The sequence below is a fragment of the Poecilia latipinna genome, unplaced genomic scaffold (assembly GCF_001443285.1).
Source record: "Poecilia latipinna isolate Pla-1442-1.1 unplaced genomic scaffold, P_latipinna-1.0 Scaffold141, whole genome shotgun sequence".
Taxonomy (NCBI): Eukaryota; Metazoa; Chordata; class Actinopteri; order Cyprinodontiformes; family Poeciliidae; genus Poecilia; species Poecilia latipinna.
In genome coordinates this window covers 732,902-750,252 of record NW_015112757.1, presented here as the reverse complement: position 1 = coordinate 750,252, position 17,351 = coordinate 732,902, and the positions used below count along the sequence as shown (strand labels likewise).

The 17,351-nt window shown below is 37.9% G+C and overlaps 2 protein-coding genes across 4 annotated transcripts in view; both read left to right on the top strand.

Moving 5' to 3' along the window:
- Positions 1-671: 671 nt before the first annotated feature.
- dazl (deleted in azoospermia-like) lies at positions 672-5,214 on the top strand. 2 transcript variants are annotated; one of them, XM_015029029.1, is made up of 10 exons: positions 672-806; positions 1,459-1,581; positions 2,237-2,328; positions 2,918-2,969; positions 3,087-3,153; positions 3,861-4,000; positions 4,081-4,161; positions 4,336-4,386; positions 4,578-4,648; positions 4,870-5,214. In XM_015029029.1, exons 1-9 carry the CDS (start codon positions 804-806, stop codon positions 4,620-4,622), a joined length of 654 nt encoding a protein of 217 aa, XP_014884515.1. In that variant the 5' UTR covers positions 672-803; the 3' UTR covers positions 4,623-4,648; positions 4,870-5,214. The 2 variants fall into 2 exon arrangements, with proteins under 2 accessions (XP_014884515.1, XP_014884514.1); XM_015029028.1 differs by having other exon boundaries at positions 673-806; positions 4,864-5,214.
- Positions 5,215-7,243: 2,029 nt separating this feature from the next.
- The window catches only part of rftn1a (raftlin, lipid raft linker 1a), a 42,444-nt gene continuing 32,336 nt past the window's right edge, over positions 7,244-17,351 (top strand). For both annotated transcript variants that reach the window (XM_015029024.1, XM_015029023.1), the window contains exons 1-2: positions 7,244-7,582; positions 16,466-16,617. In XM_015029024.1, the coding sequence (XP_014884510.1) occupies positions 16,470-16,617 (148 nt within the window). In that variant the 5' untranslated portion in view covers positions 7,244-7,582; positions 16,466-16,469. The remainder of the gene's footprint in view (positions 7,583-16,465; positions 16,618-17,351) is intronic.

Genomic DNA, 17,351 nt, shown 5'->3' with positions numbered 1-17,351 from the left:
TTTTTTTTCTTCCATAAAAGGACGATAGGCTAAATACTGTGCAAATACTATTGCTGAAGATTTTATCAAAATGTACGGTCTAAATAAAATAATAATAAAAAAGGGAATAATTTTAAATATTTGCTATTTGGGGTTACGTTATAAATGCCTGTAAAAATAAAACCCCGCAATGCCACTGTCTTTTCCGGTTTCTTGTTTAAAACCGAGATGTTGAGATTAAACAACATTTAGATATGTGTTCATCAGGAACTTGAAATATTAAGCGAAAAATGATAGTATTTCATAAATAATTATATTTATTTATTACTATTATTTTGAAATGTATAATTAGTCTGAAGCCGTGATTACGGATTCATAAACTAGCTAATGCACAGTCCAAAACATTTTTGAATAACAAATGTTTTTTTAATGTTTTCCCCGCTAAAAAAGCAGGTAAAACGTAAAAACTGCTATTTAAAAACAAAGAGGCTTTTACTAAATATAATATATAAAAAATAATTAGAAACGTACAATTTAAAAGTTATATGAATTATGTCACTGTGAGAAACAATTTTAAAAAAAACGTTTTTATTTGATAGATCGTTCATTTCGACAAACATAACATTTCGCAGGCAAAGTTTGTTCACATGTTCAGTAGCTAGAATCTGGATTTTACCTATTTGCTTGTGAGGTCTGCAAGCATCTTGAGTCACGTGGTGAGCCTTGGGTGTGGTTTAGTCTTACTGCAGTGGTTGTCTCGGCAGAACGCAACAGGTCGTCGGCTTGAGAGTCAACCTAAGTTATTGGTTTTTATTGTTTTAGCCATGGTAAGTCTCTGTATACAACATAGTATGCATCTTAGAGGTATAAATTATTTAAAAGAGCGTGCTGACTGGAGATTATTGGTAATAGCGATGATATGCTAGCTAACCGATGCTAGCTTGAGCTAAAAACGGCGGAATATTTCCACTGGCAAATGTTAGCTTGACTAAAAACGAATTTAACCTATACTTAACATTAGTTTCGCCCAAAAAAGTGAGTCAGGTTAACAGCGTAGACGATTTTGTCGACGTGTCTTTGTTTCTTTTGTGTCCAGTGATAAAGTCGGTTCTTGTGAAGCTAAAGCGGGAGTGTTCAATTGTGGAAGCACCAATATGTGTTTTATTCGTAATCGCCTTAACACTAGAGCGTTAAGTTCCAGACCTCCATATTAGTTACAATATAAGTGGTTTGCTTGAAAATTGAATAGAAAAATAGTTTAATTTGCATATATCCATTTTTTCTTGTGAAGTTTTTTTTTTCTTCAGGCGAGAACATGGCCGCCATGTTGTTAGACAATGTAGCCTGCTGCTCAAGTTCAAAATGTCAACAAGCCCCGACTCCAAACTTTCCAACGATGTCGATTTTACTACGACCAGTTTCTTGTGATAGTCACACGACATTCGTATATCTCAAATGTAACTTTTTTTTTTCTGCAAGGATTTCAACAAGCCAAGAACCATTACCCAGACTGTACCTTCTTTGAAGTTATCTAATGGATACATTCTGCCAGAGGGCAGACTGACCCCCAACGCCCTCTTTGTGGGTGGGATCGACATGAAGGTGAGCTTATACTTAATCTTACTTTCATTGAAATCATATATAGGTTAGTAATGGTTCTGTGTGGACTGATGCTGAACTGGGGCTAATATTTTTGTTCCTTCAGAAAAAAAATCATGGCTTATTTTAATTCTTGGAAATAATAAAAAAAACAACAACAATGGGATTAATTAAAAGCTGAATTCTAGAATAACAAAAATTCTTATTAGCCACAAAAGGATTTTTAAGTACTAACTTTGTTTTTAAATATGATAAATCTGTGTGTTAGCCAGTGTAATTTTCACATTTTTAAATAACTGCATTTAAAAATAAGAATAACTTTTCAACTTCAAAGCAATCTCTTTTGATATTGAAATACTAGTTGTGCTTCATATTTCTCGTCAGCTTCAGCAGTTTCCAGAGGATCCAAACCTACAACTCTTTTTTTACTTATCCAAAAATATGCACTTAATTTAGAGTGAATCCATTTAATTCTACTACAGCCCTAATACATAAGCAGCATCAATTTCTGTTACATGCAGCCTCATTCTTTTGAAATTGCAATCCAGTCTTAATTTTATGCAGTCAATCTCAGTTGATCGTAGGCCAATTAACAAAAGATTATGTGTTTAAAAACCATAGCAATTTATTATTTTTTTGTTGTTGTTTAAACCATTAGGTGGATGAAAATGAAATGCGGGACTTCTTTACAAGATATGGCAATGTCAAGGAAGTAAAAATAATCACGTACCGTGGAGGGGTTTGCAAAGGGTGAGTATGTTTAGAGGTGTGTTGTCATAGTTACAGCTTAAAGTTCATACAAGTTTGTTCTTGAAGAAGGGTTAATGCAAATTTGTGTTAAGTGGAGACAATAAGACTAAGAATTTGCTTCTTCTTTTTTTTTTTTTTTTGGAAAGATATAAAAAAACATGTACAAAGTAACTTTTACTGTGTTCACTGGTTTAATGTTTTATTTTTAAACACACCTGAAGTAAGCCCTTCTCCCTAACAGGTACACAGCCTAAACTTTCCTTTTGTGTTAATGTTACTTGATTTACCACTTTGTAGAGAGGTTTGTGTCCATTTAGCACAAATTTTACTTTCACTAGATAGACGTCACAAGGACAGTAGCTAATACTGCCACCCTGTGGCAACACAACACATTACACACACATCATTTGGCACCTAGACATTCCTGCTCACATATTGGTGAATGATGCAAGTTAGATCCATTCTTTAATGGGTTTGCACAATGTTCTACTGTATATTATTAGTTGATATGAGTGAAGGGATTTTTATGGCTATTTTCTGCTTCATACTTTCCATCATTAAGCATGTGGACTGCTTTGTGTGTTCCTAGGTACGGGTTTGTGTATTTCAATGAAGATGTCAACATTCAGTCAATCATTGAGGTCAGTGAATGTTTTATGCATACATTTTTTATGTAACAACCAAGATTCATATATTCTGCATAATGTTTTTTATATATATAGATTTGTATTTTTTTTTTTTTTTTTTGTCTGTTACAGCAACAGATCAGTTTTAAAGGGCGGAAACTCAAGCTGGGCCCTGCAATCATGAAGCAACGGAGTCCACGTATGTTAATTTCTCTTCACATTAATTTCCTGGGAATAATTCTTTGTCTTTCAACTGCGTCAGTGTTCATCAGTGTGTGTAAGCTTGACAAAAACGACAGTGGTACCTCTGGAACAGTGGTTCTTAACCTTTTTTGAGGTACCGAACCCCCCCAGTTTCATATGCGCATTCACCGAACTCCCCCTCCCCCCCATACACACACAGAAAATAATTTGCGGTATTCTGATTTATTAATGTAATTATATTAGTTGTATTACCTCCTCCACGCCACTAGAGGCAGTACCAACCCCGAAAAGATGTGACTAAGGAGCAGATTTAGACTATAGAATTTGGTAAAAACGGTGAGCTTTACTGAAGTAATTAAAGACACAAGTTCAAATCCATGAGAGTGGAACTCCTTCCCGCAGCACTGATTGGCTCAGCAATGTAACATGATCCTCTGGAGCAAGTCATGGCAAAACGGGGCGTCATCACGACTTTACACAGTGTGTCTTTACCTCCGTGGCAGAGGCTCCGCCGAACCCCTGAGACTGACTCACCGAACCCCTGGGGTTCGATCGAACCCAGGTTAAGAACCACTGCTATAGAAGTAATGGAAATGTCCGCAACTTAAAAAAATGAAACAAATGGCCCTTTTGGGAAAGTTCAGTGTGGTTCACCATTGCCAAAAAGAAGCTGATGTCCTACTTTCTTTTTACTTTTTTCAGGATCCATACCATCCCGTCTGGTCGGATCCGCTCCTTGGATGAGTCCAAGCCAATATATCTACTGTGCGTGTTGCTCACCAATGGGAGGAGGGGTTACACAGCCCTCACCCGTCTACAGCGGAGGCAACCCGTATAACCAGGTAACTGTTTTCCTCTCTCCGCTGTCTTTCATCTCCACGTTAACTGTTAATAAGCCTGTTCTTACTGGTTCTTGGAGCAGCCGTACTCCTACAGCAGCTTCAGCGGGGTGATGGTTCCACAGGTGCCGATGAGCTACGCACAGAACCCCTACCCCTACCAGGTAAACGCATAAACACAGCAGATAGTAGGATTTAGCCTGCATTGCTTCTTTCACTGTAGTTTCTGCTTGTGAAATAGACTTTAGTTCCTCTAGCTTCAGTTTTCTTTAAGAAGCGAGCTTGTTGCGTTGTTGCTGTTTGCTTGACATCTGACCTCTCCCCCCTCCGACACGCAGTACACCCCAGCTCCCTGGACCCCCGACCAAAGGACTCGGCCTGTCAATCAGGTGATTATTTATCTCACTCCAATTCATTGGAAACACTTGTTTTCTCCCTTTTTGTTCAAACCAAATTTTCAAAATAGTCTTCTGTTTTGATTGTAATATTCAATTCCACCACTAGAGGTTGCTGTTGTGCATAGGAATTTTTAATCAAGTACATGTCCTGTCTGTTTTCTGATCCTAAATCCTGTTTTTAGAGCTTTGTGGATTGTGGAGTCCAGACTATGTTGACTGTGCTGTAGATGAAAGCTACTGAGCCTTCTGCAAGGTAAAGATACATCTGTATATTTTTGTAAGCAATGTGTCTAGGAAGGACATAAATTAATCTATTTATTTTACTGATACAATAAATTACCAGAAAAAAATTACTTGAGTTTTCTTTATCCTGTAACCATAGTCATAAAAATTAACAGAAATAAAGGCTTAAAGTGTTACTAGTTTTAAGAAATGGCTCATTTCTTTGTGTTCTTTCGTCTTTTCCAGACGCAGACTGCAGTAGTAGCTTCAACAAGTCAAGATGTGGACATGGTGACATCTTGGCATTCTGGACGTCTGAAAGCATCCTGACTCCCCAGATTGTTTTCAGAACGCCCTCGTCTCTCCTGTCAAATCTTTTTTCAGAGCCGTTTTAACACCAGACTTCTTGAGCTTTCAACGTAAACCGAACCACTTCGATCCAAGTCACTTGAACCAAGATCGGTGAGGTTGACCTGTGGTCGGCTGCTTTTAACTCACATAGATCACAGAGACTTTTATAAAAGATGAGAAGAGCACATTTGGTATACCAGCCGAAACATGGGATCACTTTTTTTTTCTTATTTACAGTCCCAAGCAAAAAAAAAAAGAAAAAAAAAATGGAAAGGCTTTTAATCTCACTTTTTCTGTTTATTTATATATTATGTTTAATTTATTTTTTCTTGTTTTATTGGTTTTGTCCAGTCTGTTTTAAGGGCTCTCTGTACATAGGAAGGAATGCGTTTGTATATTTGTACATTGTTACAATCTGTTCTCTAGTGGATTTTTTTTATTTTTTTTTGTCAGGTCTAATGCTCCTCTGATTAAGATCTTTATTAACTTTCCTACAGCATAAGGGCACGATCATAAATTTTAAGCACTGGCATTTTGCGCTCCCTTTTTATTTCACTGGGTGTCACTGTGGTAAATGAAAGGCAGGCTTGGCCTCGCACCTCATCACCATTAGTAATTTTTGTTTTGGTCTTTAGTTGTAAATGTTCGTCATGTGCCTCCAGAAGTTCACAGTCGAAGACAGTCGCAGCATCAATTCACTTTGCTTTGACTCATTAATCAACTAATGTTAGGATAAAAAGGAGAAAATGACAGTTTTTCAAAACTTGTTACAGCCTGTTTTTCACTAGTTGGGTTATTTACAGTTCAGTTTTTATATATACATATATATATATTTTTTTTGATGGGGGTTTGTTTGATTGCATGTCTTGCGTAAAGGATTATTTTAAACATTTAATAAGTGAATGCACCGGATGTGGTTTTAAGTTTCATTTTAAACATAGCTTAATATAGATGCACATTAGCATGTGGTGTACATCAGTTTTTCTTTCCATCTAACAGTTTCTGGACGTTGACTTTGAGTTGCGGAGGCACCATTGTTTTGAGACGTTTTTGTTCAGAGAGCCTGAGAAAGTCACAGTTTGAAGTCTTTTTTTTGTTTGTTTTTTGTTGGGTTTTGGATTATTTTGTTCAATAAATAAGTTCAGTTTGTCATAACTCTGTCTGATTTTTACCGCAACTTTGTGTCGAAACTTGTAGGATGTGTCTCGGATCTGCATGGAGCTGTCGAGAGCGGCGTAGCTCCGATCCGCCCTCCCCGTCGGTGGTTGCCGCTCCTCAAGTCAGGCTTGCCTGGCAACAAGCTCCTCGTCTTCTGGTCAGAGGGCGTTTTGTTTTTGTCACAGCCTGATGGTGTGACTGTGGGTCCCCAGAGTGCCCTTTCCAGCCTTTGGCCCACCCTCCCCTGAGCCCCCTGTCAGACGTTTCTGAATTATGGATTAGTCTGGATAGCTCCTTATAAAATATAAATTTTCCTAAGAAGACCCTTGAAAAACGTACATTTAACCTTAACGGTAGCTTTATGGGATTCACGCGTAGGCTGAACAACTTGGTATTAATTGAAATAATGTGGAAAAACTTTACTTATCCAAGTTCATATTTGTCCACTCACTCATCCATGCTTCCATTTATTCCACCATCTATCCCCTCATCTAGTCTTCCATTTGTTTAAATCCATTCATTTGTGCCACCACTCATTCATTTGGCCATCCATCTACTCTGTTCATTATCCATTATTTTAATGATGCATCTCTCCATGTTTTCTGCATCTTTCATCCACCAACCAATCTATTTGTCCATCATCCATCCATCTAATCCTCCAAGTTATCGTCCGTCCGTCCATCCATCCAGCAGCTATTAGATTTTTTATTTGCTGATCCATCTCTTTTTGCATTTATCAACCATATTCATCTATTCTCTCCATCTTTCCTCCACGCACAGGTCCACTGTTTCAGTTTCAATTCAACATTCTTTAGTTATACTTTTTAAGTCTTACCTGTTCGTCCATTTTACGTTCAATTATTTTCAAGTTTGATGTTTTCCATTTATATTTTTACATTTAACAAAAAAAATGGACTGGGGAACTTTGGAAGTGTATAAAGTCTTGAATTTTGACATAGGGAGAAAACAATTACCAACTAATCCAAACATATAAAAGAAAGATATTCGGTTGCATACCTCCGCTCAGTTATAATATTGTAGTTTAATCTTGCTCGCTGTTTGTATGCAACCACGTAAATCACCTGCATAGTCAGTCATCTCATAGTCCTTGCAGGACGTGCGTTTTTCCTGCAGCGTTTGGTGCAGCAAGAAGGGAACAACAGGAAGGCGAGGAGAGATGATAATCCGCCCTCTCTTCTCCCCTCCTACCCCTTCCTCAAGCAGTCGGAGCCTGACGGAGTGTTTACCATGAACCGAGCTTCCACTCAGTTGTAGTTTATAGATGAAAGATTCATGTTTTCCTCCCATTGGATCGCAGTGGCTGCGGGAGCCGCACGTGCCGTGACGGGGACAGACAGTGAGGACATTAGAGAGAGAGAGAGAGGAGGGACTCGGGAGTGAGGAGGGTTTCAGTCCACTTTCCACTTCCTAAACAGACCGAGACCACCTCTAACGGGTAAGTATCTCTTTATTTGCTGCTTTTTTTTTTCTTTCTTTTTTTTTTTTGGAGATGGGTTTCTGCTGAAGATGTACAGTAAAATTAGCGACCGAAGTTAAGTCCGTTATAACTTCCTAAATATTCTGACTGAACATGTTTTTATCCCCCCCCCCACTCCCCTTCCTAATGTATCACGTTTAAAAACAACTTTACAGTTAGCTAAACTTACTACACATTCTCAGACTCTTTCACAATAAAACTAATGTCATCTCCGAGCATCCTGTCATTTCACTATTGCTTTTCCATTTGTAATTGAGCAGCTGAGCGAACTGAATAAAGCCCTTCAACTCGCTGTCACAGGTTAGAGTGAACTCGGCGTATGCGTGACGGAGTGCGTGTCCGTGCGTAAATGTATGTGCATGTCACGCGAGGAAAAAGCCGTGCGGAAGCGACCTGTCGCGTATCAATTATCTTTCATCAAACCATTGCAGGATCTACAAGGAAACTTTTCAGTTTTACCTGGTTAACTTGCTGCTTGTCAAAAATCTTCATCCGTTGACCGAAACTCTCCGATCCAAAACAAATATCGACTGATTTTCTATATAAAAGTACTAATGATAGATCATATAATCTCTTAAATCATTTTACTATCCTTAAACGCTCTCTATGTATGTTTAAACTTGAATATAAAATCCCTGGCGTTTATGTTGATGGTGTATTTAAGGCGCTTTATTTTCTTTATACTCTATCAATTTTGATGCAATGTCTTAAGACTTAAAAGAAAGAAGAAAACAGTACCACAGGATCTTCCACAGCCATGTGGGATGAACTTGGCTGTGCTGACCCAACAACGTACTATTTCAAGCAAGGTTGCACCCACACAACATGCAAGGGACATGATGAGAAATTTCACACAAGTGCCCACTTCCAACTAAGCCAACATGAAAGCGCCAGTATAAGACTCTCAATAAAGAAGAGAATATAAGAATAAGAGAGAATAAGAATATCAAAATAATATATAAATATGCATTTCACAAAAACAAAATTGAGTTGGAAAATATTAGTGTAAAAATGTTTAACATCCCAATCTGTGTTACATATGTTTCAGTGCTTTTACAATTAACCATTCATTAATCTTAATTTTACCTTTTAATAGTGTTGGTTCTTTGTATCATAAATCACTTTAGGTTTGACCAGTCTGCTTCAAGTAAATGAAATTGTCAACTACAGACGATTCAAAAACAATCCAGTGTCTTTAAAAACAGTGAAATGGCCATTTAGCTTAAACAGAACTGGCATTAAACAACTGCAACAGTTTCTTATGAACATTACCGCTCTCTGAAGGTAGCATGCCCTGGGTGGAGGGTCATATTTTCAATTTTCAAAACCTCCACAGCCTGCTTTAATAATCTTTTATTAAAAACTCACATTTTCTCAATGTTGTCAGATAACAGATGTCTACTTTTAGATCACATTTAAACCAAGCAATTTTGTTCCTCTGAGTGTTTTAAATATCTTTGACAAACTTTTAAAAGGTCCACAAATGGTCTATAAATAACATTGAACTACCAGAAAGCACATTACAAATCTTAAGTAATCTTCTTTATCTATGTGTGAAAAAGAATATATATAGATTTGTTTTAGCTAAGAATTGAGAAAATGATGATAGATAGGAATCCATGTTTCAATGTTGGATAGCAACATATTTTTTATCTTGGTGAACATTTTCTGGATCCAAGATGAAGTTGAATGAGTCACATTTGTAATTTCCAGCCAGAACTTCTATGCTCTTATAATTTCAGCACCTCTGCACCTTTTTTATTTCCCAGCTGCCCTCCTAACACGTATGAAGCAGCTCTGACTGGGTTTCTGTAAGGCAGAAGAGGAATAGAGTTTCATAATTATTAAATTTTTTGTTTTAAGTCATATGTAAAGGACAGCAAAGTCATGGTATAACCACAATAAATGAGTTACATGTTGTTCATTAACTGTACAGTTATGGAGCTAAACTCATTAAGACTGAAGACTTCTAAGAGTAAGAGTCTGGTCACAGTGCATGTCACTTTGTTTGGTGTGCTTGTCAATCTTGCGTCTACATTTTAGCTACTAATAAACAACTACAGATCTGATTTAAACTCCCAAAAATTGTTTACTTTTTGACCAAATACACTATCATTTTAGCTTAAGCACCTACACACAATTTACATGGATATATTTCCAACCAAAAAATGCTTACCAAGACAGATTTAAGAATATAGAATAAACTAGGATGCATGATACGTTGGTACCAACATCGGCACTGGCTGATTGGCTCAATTAGTAAAACCGGGCTGATATTGATAACCAATGTTTATTTCCATTTTGTACTTGTTTCTGTATGTGTTTCGGGAGTGGGATGGGTTGAGTATGTGATATTTGTTTACGTATGCAACAGTGATGCAGCACAGGGCTTTTAAAACAGAGAAGCAATGTCAGTGGTGTGGTCGTTGATTTTCACTATACCAAATGGGTATGCACCTACCTAACTAGCCATCAATCAATTAATCATGGGCTGTAATGGCAATATTCATATTGGTTATCACCAATATTGATATAAAGATTTGATATCACCCAGAATAAGCATCATAAAAACTACTTCTGTAGTAGTTGGATGACAACTATTGCTAACTGTGCTTTTAAAACCGTTTTCTCCTATTTACCATGATGGTTGGCGGTGAAAAGGATGTCAGTGTTTTTCTTCATCTGGAAATATTTCCAAACAGCCAAATTTGAGTTTTTTGGGGTTTTTTTTGTAAATAGGATATGAGTGGAATGACTTTATTTCTGCAAGCTGACATGCAGTGTGCAGCAGGGATGGGGGGCATATGCAGTATTTAATTTCACATTAGTACAATCTAGGGCAAAATATAATGGCTTCTCTCCTATAACCAGTTATTTTTTGTGTGTAATCCTCTCTGTTCTGCCTAAGCTGCTTTGTTTTTAGGGAACTGTGCAAGAAGTTGTGTGGCAGACCAATACATCACTGTCATAATTAGTTTTTATCCTCCTTGCGCAGCCTCATTAAAACACCGTTTGAGGTGACTACATTTCTGCATGGAGGAATCACACCTCCCTCCAGGCAGCTTGACATGCTCCCCACTCTGCTCCCTGCCTGTCTGTCTCTCTCTATTTCCTCCTCCTTCTGTCTTTTCCTCCTCATTTCATTACTGCCCCCCCCCTTTTTTATTTCCTCCCTCCATCCATGGCAGCATCCCACATCTGAGACTCGGTGCAGCCCAGTGGGAGGGAGGCCCCACTCCGCAGGAATCGGTCTGTCACCTCTGATTTTGAAATGCAGTGAAATACTGTACGATCATGAGGTGTACATACAAGAACCATAAAACTACAGACTGTTTGATTCTGTCTCGGCTTAATCAAATTTTTATTATTGTAATTTATAGGAGACAGTACTGTGCAAAAGGAACTAGAAATGTACTCAAAATCTTTCCAAAAATAATTAATTATATTATCTTTTTTCAATTAGAGATAACTAGAAGGGAAAAAAAACAATCAAATCTGTTTTTTTGTTTGTTTGTTTTTTTTCTTTAAAGCATCCAAAAAAATCTAACAGGTCCTGTTGAGCATCTTTTAGTACTTGCCACTATGTGTTTCTGCAGATATAGGCTGGGCTCTGTGGGCGTCAAACCATCTGTTATAGGGATCTTGTTCATCTCACTGCTGAAAAGATGGTACTCCCTGCTAAAGTATTCCCTCTCCAAGGATACCAAAACAGACACATTGCTAACTAGGGTTTTGGCTTTAGGAAAATGTCTAAAAAATGCTTTATACAACAACTAACAAGCAATTTGTAATCTTTTTATGCAGTGTTAGAAAATCTTGTTTCATCAATTGATTCCTAAGCACCAGTGCTAGCTAGTATGTTTATCTGAATTTGGATATGTCACAAAGATGATTGTATAATCAAAAGCACAACAATCTTTGAATTGTGGGTTTATGTGCTGCATGCCTGATTGCATATTTAAATAATCATTGCCCTCATCTGAGGGATAACAGACAGGTTGCTGTTAATTTTGTCCCTAAGCCAGTTTTTATTTCTTGTTTTTGTTTGGTTGTGTCATAACCAGCTTTTTAGCTAAGAAAAAAAAAAACTGCTGCCGATCTTTGTCCTGCAACTTTGAAATGTGTTTCTGCTTCAACACACCTGAGTCAAATAATGAGGTCATTAGCATGACTCTGGAGAACATGGCTGCATACTGAGAAAGTGATTCAGCCATTTGACGCAGGAGTGTTAGATCAGGGACACGCCTAAAAGTTGCAGGACCCCAGACTTCAAGGCCCCTACTCTATAGCAACCATGCTTTTCTAATCTTTTCACCCTTTTGTACCTTCACATGGTTTTTGCTGATTTATGCTCAGTTTTTTGGGTATGATATTATGCTGTTAACTGCTTGACATTCTGCACCAAACTTTTCTCAGTTTGTTCTTGCCAGTCATGAAAATACTGAACTACAAAAGACAAAACCTGATGGGTTATGGTTTAAATATATCTATAAGACACTGGAGTGGGTATGAATGAAATGACAATGCATTGGTTAAAAAAAAAAATATATATATATTTCTAGGTTTTTTGACAACCAAAGATTTTTTTAAGAGATTTTCTGGAATTTGCTTAATCTTCTGACAGGAAATATGATTGAGTCTCCAATCTATAATTTTTCTTTTTCTTGGCAGAGATGATGTGAGGGCCCTTTGGCATCCTTTTATTTTATTTTGTTTCACTCTACCACTTTTGCTTTTTCTGTTTTTATTCTTCCAGATTTTAGGATGTGAATGTGAAATGTTTAAGAAAAACAAATGACAAAAAAAAATAAATAATGTGTATATATATATATATATATATATATATATATATATATATATGGTACAAAATTGGAAATGGGACTTATTATGCCAGGGAAAATTTTGCTGCTACAAAGCAGCAGCTATAGGCTCTGGTGTTAGTCTGTCTCAAAACCTATCAAGTAAAATAAGTCATCTACCATCATCCATTTATCATATTTTTCACTTTATGCAAAACTGAATATAACTAAAGTAGATTTAGTTTCTTAAAATACTCTTGCATCAAAATACATTGAAAGAATTGAAGAAAAGCATTTGCACTCGTTTACCTGTTCACACCATTATTTCTTCTGGACACATGATGCAACCAGTAGAACCATTTTAGTTTAAGTCATAAGTTCAATTCATAAGTTGCATTCAAGTATACAAAAAAAATTAGCATGTAGTTCTTTCTTTTTTTATGCAGTGGTTTTAACTTAAGATAGTGCTTAATGGATGGGAGGGGGAAAAAAAACATGTCAATCTTTTCAGAATGTCAGCCTCTCAAAGGTGGTTCTACCTAATTTCACTTTGATTTTTTTCTTGGTCTGAGTCCATATGCAGTTTTCTCTCCAGATGAATAATGCTTCTTGTAAAACCATCATCCCTCAAGTGGCACTGGAGGTAGTACAGCAATGACAAAGTGCAAGCAGATTATGCTCTCACATAAATCCCCTGCCATTTCAAAACCTCTCCGTTACAAGAGATTCTCTAATGAGAAGCCCTCCGCTACTCCCCGTCTTTCACCTCAATCTCTTTTTTTTTATTCCTTTCATCTGTCTCACTCTTGTCTCTCCCTTTTTTGGCAAAAGGGTCTCTTTTTTTGCTGTCAATGCCCTTTTTCTCCCAGTGTGTTTGTGTCGCAGCAAGGGAGCGGTTGTATTTGAAGTCAACTCACAGAGAAAAAGGCCCCAGAAAGGCCTCCAGTCTTAAGCTCAGACGAGTTTCTCTGCCACCACAACCTTATGTTTTCACATCGGTGTGTTGTGTTCAATTAGAGATGTGTTTTTTTAACCTTCTCTGACAGAGTTCATCTGTTAAAAGTGAGGTCTAGGCTTAGAACTGAATTGTCGGTATACAATTAAAGAGCAAATGAGATGCTGGATCAAACACCGACACACTTGGCTTGTCAGAACTTAGACGTACAACCAGTCACATTTCATCTGAGGAAGACAAAAATCAACTGTCATTTGCAACATAGCGAGTGTAATTTCAACAGTAGTTTAAAACACTGCATGGTGCAAAGGAAATGGAGAGAAATATGGTTAAACATGTGGGTGGTTTAGTTTAAGTGCCTTGGATTGGAATGGGGTTGTAACGACATATATTCAAATCTAACCTCAGAGGCATAAGAATGTCTGCTTTATGGTACAATTTAAAATCTTTTCTCTCCTGTGCTTCAGCCTCCTTTTCGCCTCAAATCCCTTTTCCCTAACCAGCCGGAGATGAATCCTGCTCAACATACCCACATGAAACTTTTGTCCCTTTAGCTGACAAATCATATTAAAGTAAACCCCTCAAGGATGATAAGTTGGGAGAAGGACTGCATGCTTTAATATTGTCATAACACAGAGCCCTGTTTCCTCTCCTTGGAGACATTGTAATACAGTAGTTTTTAGGACAGACTTGGTAAGAGAGTTACCGGAAAGAAAGTGTTTAAAAATGGAGTGAAGAATGGAAAGCAAATATTTTTGCTGTTTGTCTAAAGATGGTAAAGAAAGAAGGGTTTGATGTTGTAGGGTGAGCTTTCATCCAGAAACTTACCCATTCGCTCTCTTGCACTTATTCAAAAATGGGCCAACGAAGTAAATAGTCAAGGAGGGAGATGCAGGCATTCATTTCTCCAACAACACTCTCCAACTTATTCTGAGGTATTGTCAGACCAGAAGCGATGCATGGTCCCTACTGATGCCTTTCAATGCAGAGAAGAACTGATTGTATTCTGAGGCAGTACACCCAATGTTCTGGTTGCGATGTTGACCAGAGCTTTGCTTTCTGGGCCACGGTTGGACTTGGAGCAATTCAACCTTCTGAGTGTTGCCAAACCACAGTGATTGGCAAATGTCACCCAAATTAGCATGGCACCCTTGGCAGGCTCTGCCCAAAAACTAATACAATGTCTCATTTACCTGAGCCCACCACCTCAAGTGAAGGAGTTCTGCTGTTTTGAGAAAAAGATGGATCAGGACAAAGGTAGGTTAGGTGGGATCTCCTCAGCAGTATTGGCTAGCTCTAGGCTGTTGTAGTGAAGAAAGAGATGAGCCTATAAGTGAATCTCTTGATTCGCCAGTTTACCTTTGTGGTCATGAGATAAATCAAGGTGGAAAGAATAACATCACTGTAGGGTTCTCAGACTTACCCTGACCCCTCATCCATCCCAGCTGCTTCAGACTTGGCCAGAATGTGACAGAATAAGGAAATCTGACTTTGCTGTGGAGAATACAAATTCAAAACAGAGAGAACGTAGAGGTCAGACGGCACTAAGCAAAGAAAAGCCTGAAAGTCTTGTAATCAAATTGATTGAATGTAGTTTACTATGAAACTAATCAAGGCCATTGTAGAAGATGAATGGAGGGAGGTTAATCAAAGATGGTAGAAAGAAGCAGAAAATAGCTTAAACGGAAAAGGCGTGATTAATGTTTGGGGTCTGATAAGTACTTCTGAAACGGAGCGAGCGGAAGAGCTAATGGCAGAAGAACTTAGGAGGAAAAAGTGCGATGGTGGGAGGAAGAGGAGAGCTAAGAAACTGAGACATACTGAGTGTTTCACTCTCCTTCCACCAGAACTCCATCCCTGCATCTCTCCTCATTTGTAGTCATTATGAAAGACATGTTGTATTAAAAGAATAATAACACCTAATTATTCCTACACTGCAAATTTTAAATATGTGCCCTCTATAAAACAGACGAGCTAAGCATAAAAAAAAGATGCAGTCCTCTTTAGAACTTCATAACCTTTCAAAGCACCGTCAAAGCTAGAAGTCAGAAAACACACACACGCACACACAGCATAATGTGCTCTGTTAGGATCGTTAGCAGAGTTAATGTCCGTGCAGTTGGCCCAATGAGAGTTACCATGTCATTCTCCATGCTCCCTGAACAGATACAGAGCTACAGATATAGACCTTCCCCTGGGGAAGACAAACACATCGACTCACATATATAGATATGCAGATGTGCAGACACAAATATTAAGCGTATCTGTGGGGATGGTTTGAGAGTAACAGTCCTGTCGCTTCGAATTAGCTTGATGATATTTGACCCTTCCCCCTTTTTTGGCGATTCTGCCCTCTTTATTTTGTCTTTCCTCTACTTTTGTCTGTTTTTCTATACTTATACATATTTAAACTGGCACTCTTAGGTAAAAATTGCTTTTTGAATTTTAAAGGAGGAAGGATATCTTAAAGAAATCCAACGGCTTATCCAAATCCTTCTCCCAAGATATTTTCAAGTGTTTCCATTCAGAAAAAGCCTTATATTATCACATATTTCTCAGATCAGCATAGAAATGGGTTATCTGTTCGACATCCTCAACGTTTTTTTTTTGCTTCTGCTTTCCTCTTCCCTGTCCGTGTCGTCTCATGTCGCTCTGCTTGACAGGGCAGGAAATCGCTCTCATTTCTGCTTTAATTCATTCTGATCAAACATGTCGCTCTCAATCAGCCCTATTTGATTAGGAGATGCCCGTATCACAGCCCGGCGAGTAGGTAATGGCTGACACGCTCATATTTCAGTTTGTGTGTGTGTGTGTGTGTGTGTGTGTGTGTGTGTGTGTGCGCGCGTGCGTGCACGCGGTTGGAACGTGTCGGTTTGATTCACACATCGTTTCCCAAAGCCGAAGGTGGCATATGAACAATAGCAGTTACGTTTGTGGGACTATCACACTCTATAAAAAGAGCAAATACATTGTTTATATTTAGAAATCATAACGATGCTCTCTCCAGCTTTATTGCCACAATTCTCTGAATGTTCTTGGTGATTTTTAAGTACGTTTAGCGCTATTTTCCCCTCAAATTTATTCCAGAGAAATGGGGTGTAGGCTCCCGAAGCTGAGGAAGGCTGAGGAAAGGCGTAGCCCTGGCAACATCTACTCCACCCTAAGACGGCCTCAAGTGGAGACTAAAGTTGGAGTGGCCTACACCTACCACTTTCTGGATTTCCTGTTGGGGAAAGAAGGTATGAACAATTGTCTCCTGTTGTTGGAAAGGATTGTCCTCTTGTGAGTAATTCATATCGTAGGAATCCTCCGTTATGTCCTGAAGGTTTTGTTCTTCCCCAGAGTCCGGCTTGTAAAATCCAAGCGAGACATCATGTGATGTGACACAACTTGACTCCCACACTTGCATTCTTGAAGTAGTCATGTGTTACTGTTTTTTTATTTTTTATTTTTTCATGTATCATCTTTTGGCTAAAGAGTCACTGGTGACTGAGGTTGTCGAGAGCTGGAATCCTGTTTAGATTTCCACCTTCTGGAATCTGACTTCACTCTGCAGAAACACAAAATTTTACCAAGTATTTTTGGTGTACTTTCTAGTACAAATATCTTAGTACACTTGAAATTGCTTTGTCTTAGTTAGACAAAACTAACTTGCACATAACTTTTCAGTATGACATAGAAGCTTGCTTTAAGCAAATAATTCCTTAATATTCATGTAAAAATACTAGTTATAAGTGAAATAATCTGCCAGTGGAAAAAGACATTTTAACTTATAATGTGGGGAAAAATGTTTTGTTCCACTGGCAAATATTAACAAAAGCTTTATGGATATATTTATGTCTTGCATTTGATTTATTTTATACTAACTCCTGCATGACAAGAGGAAACTGCAGCTTTTAATTGTCGCGACATGGACATAACCTCATAGGACTTAAATTCTTCGACAAATTTTGGCTCGGCTACAAAAATGCAG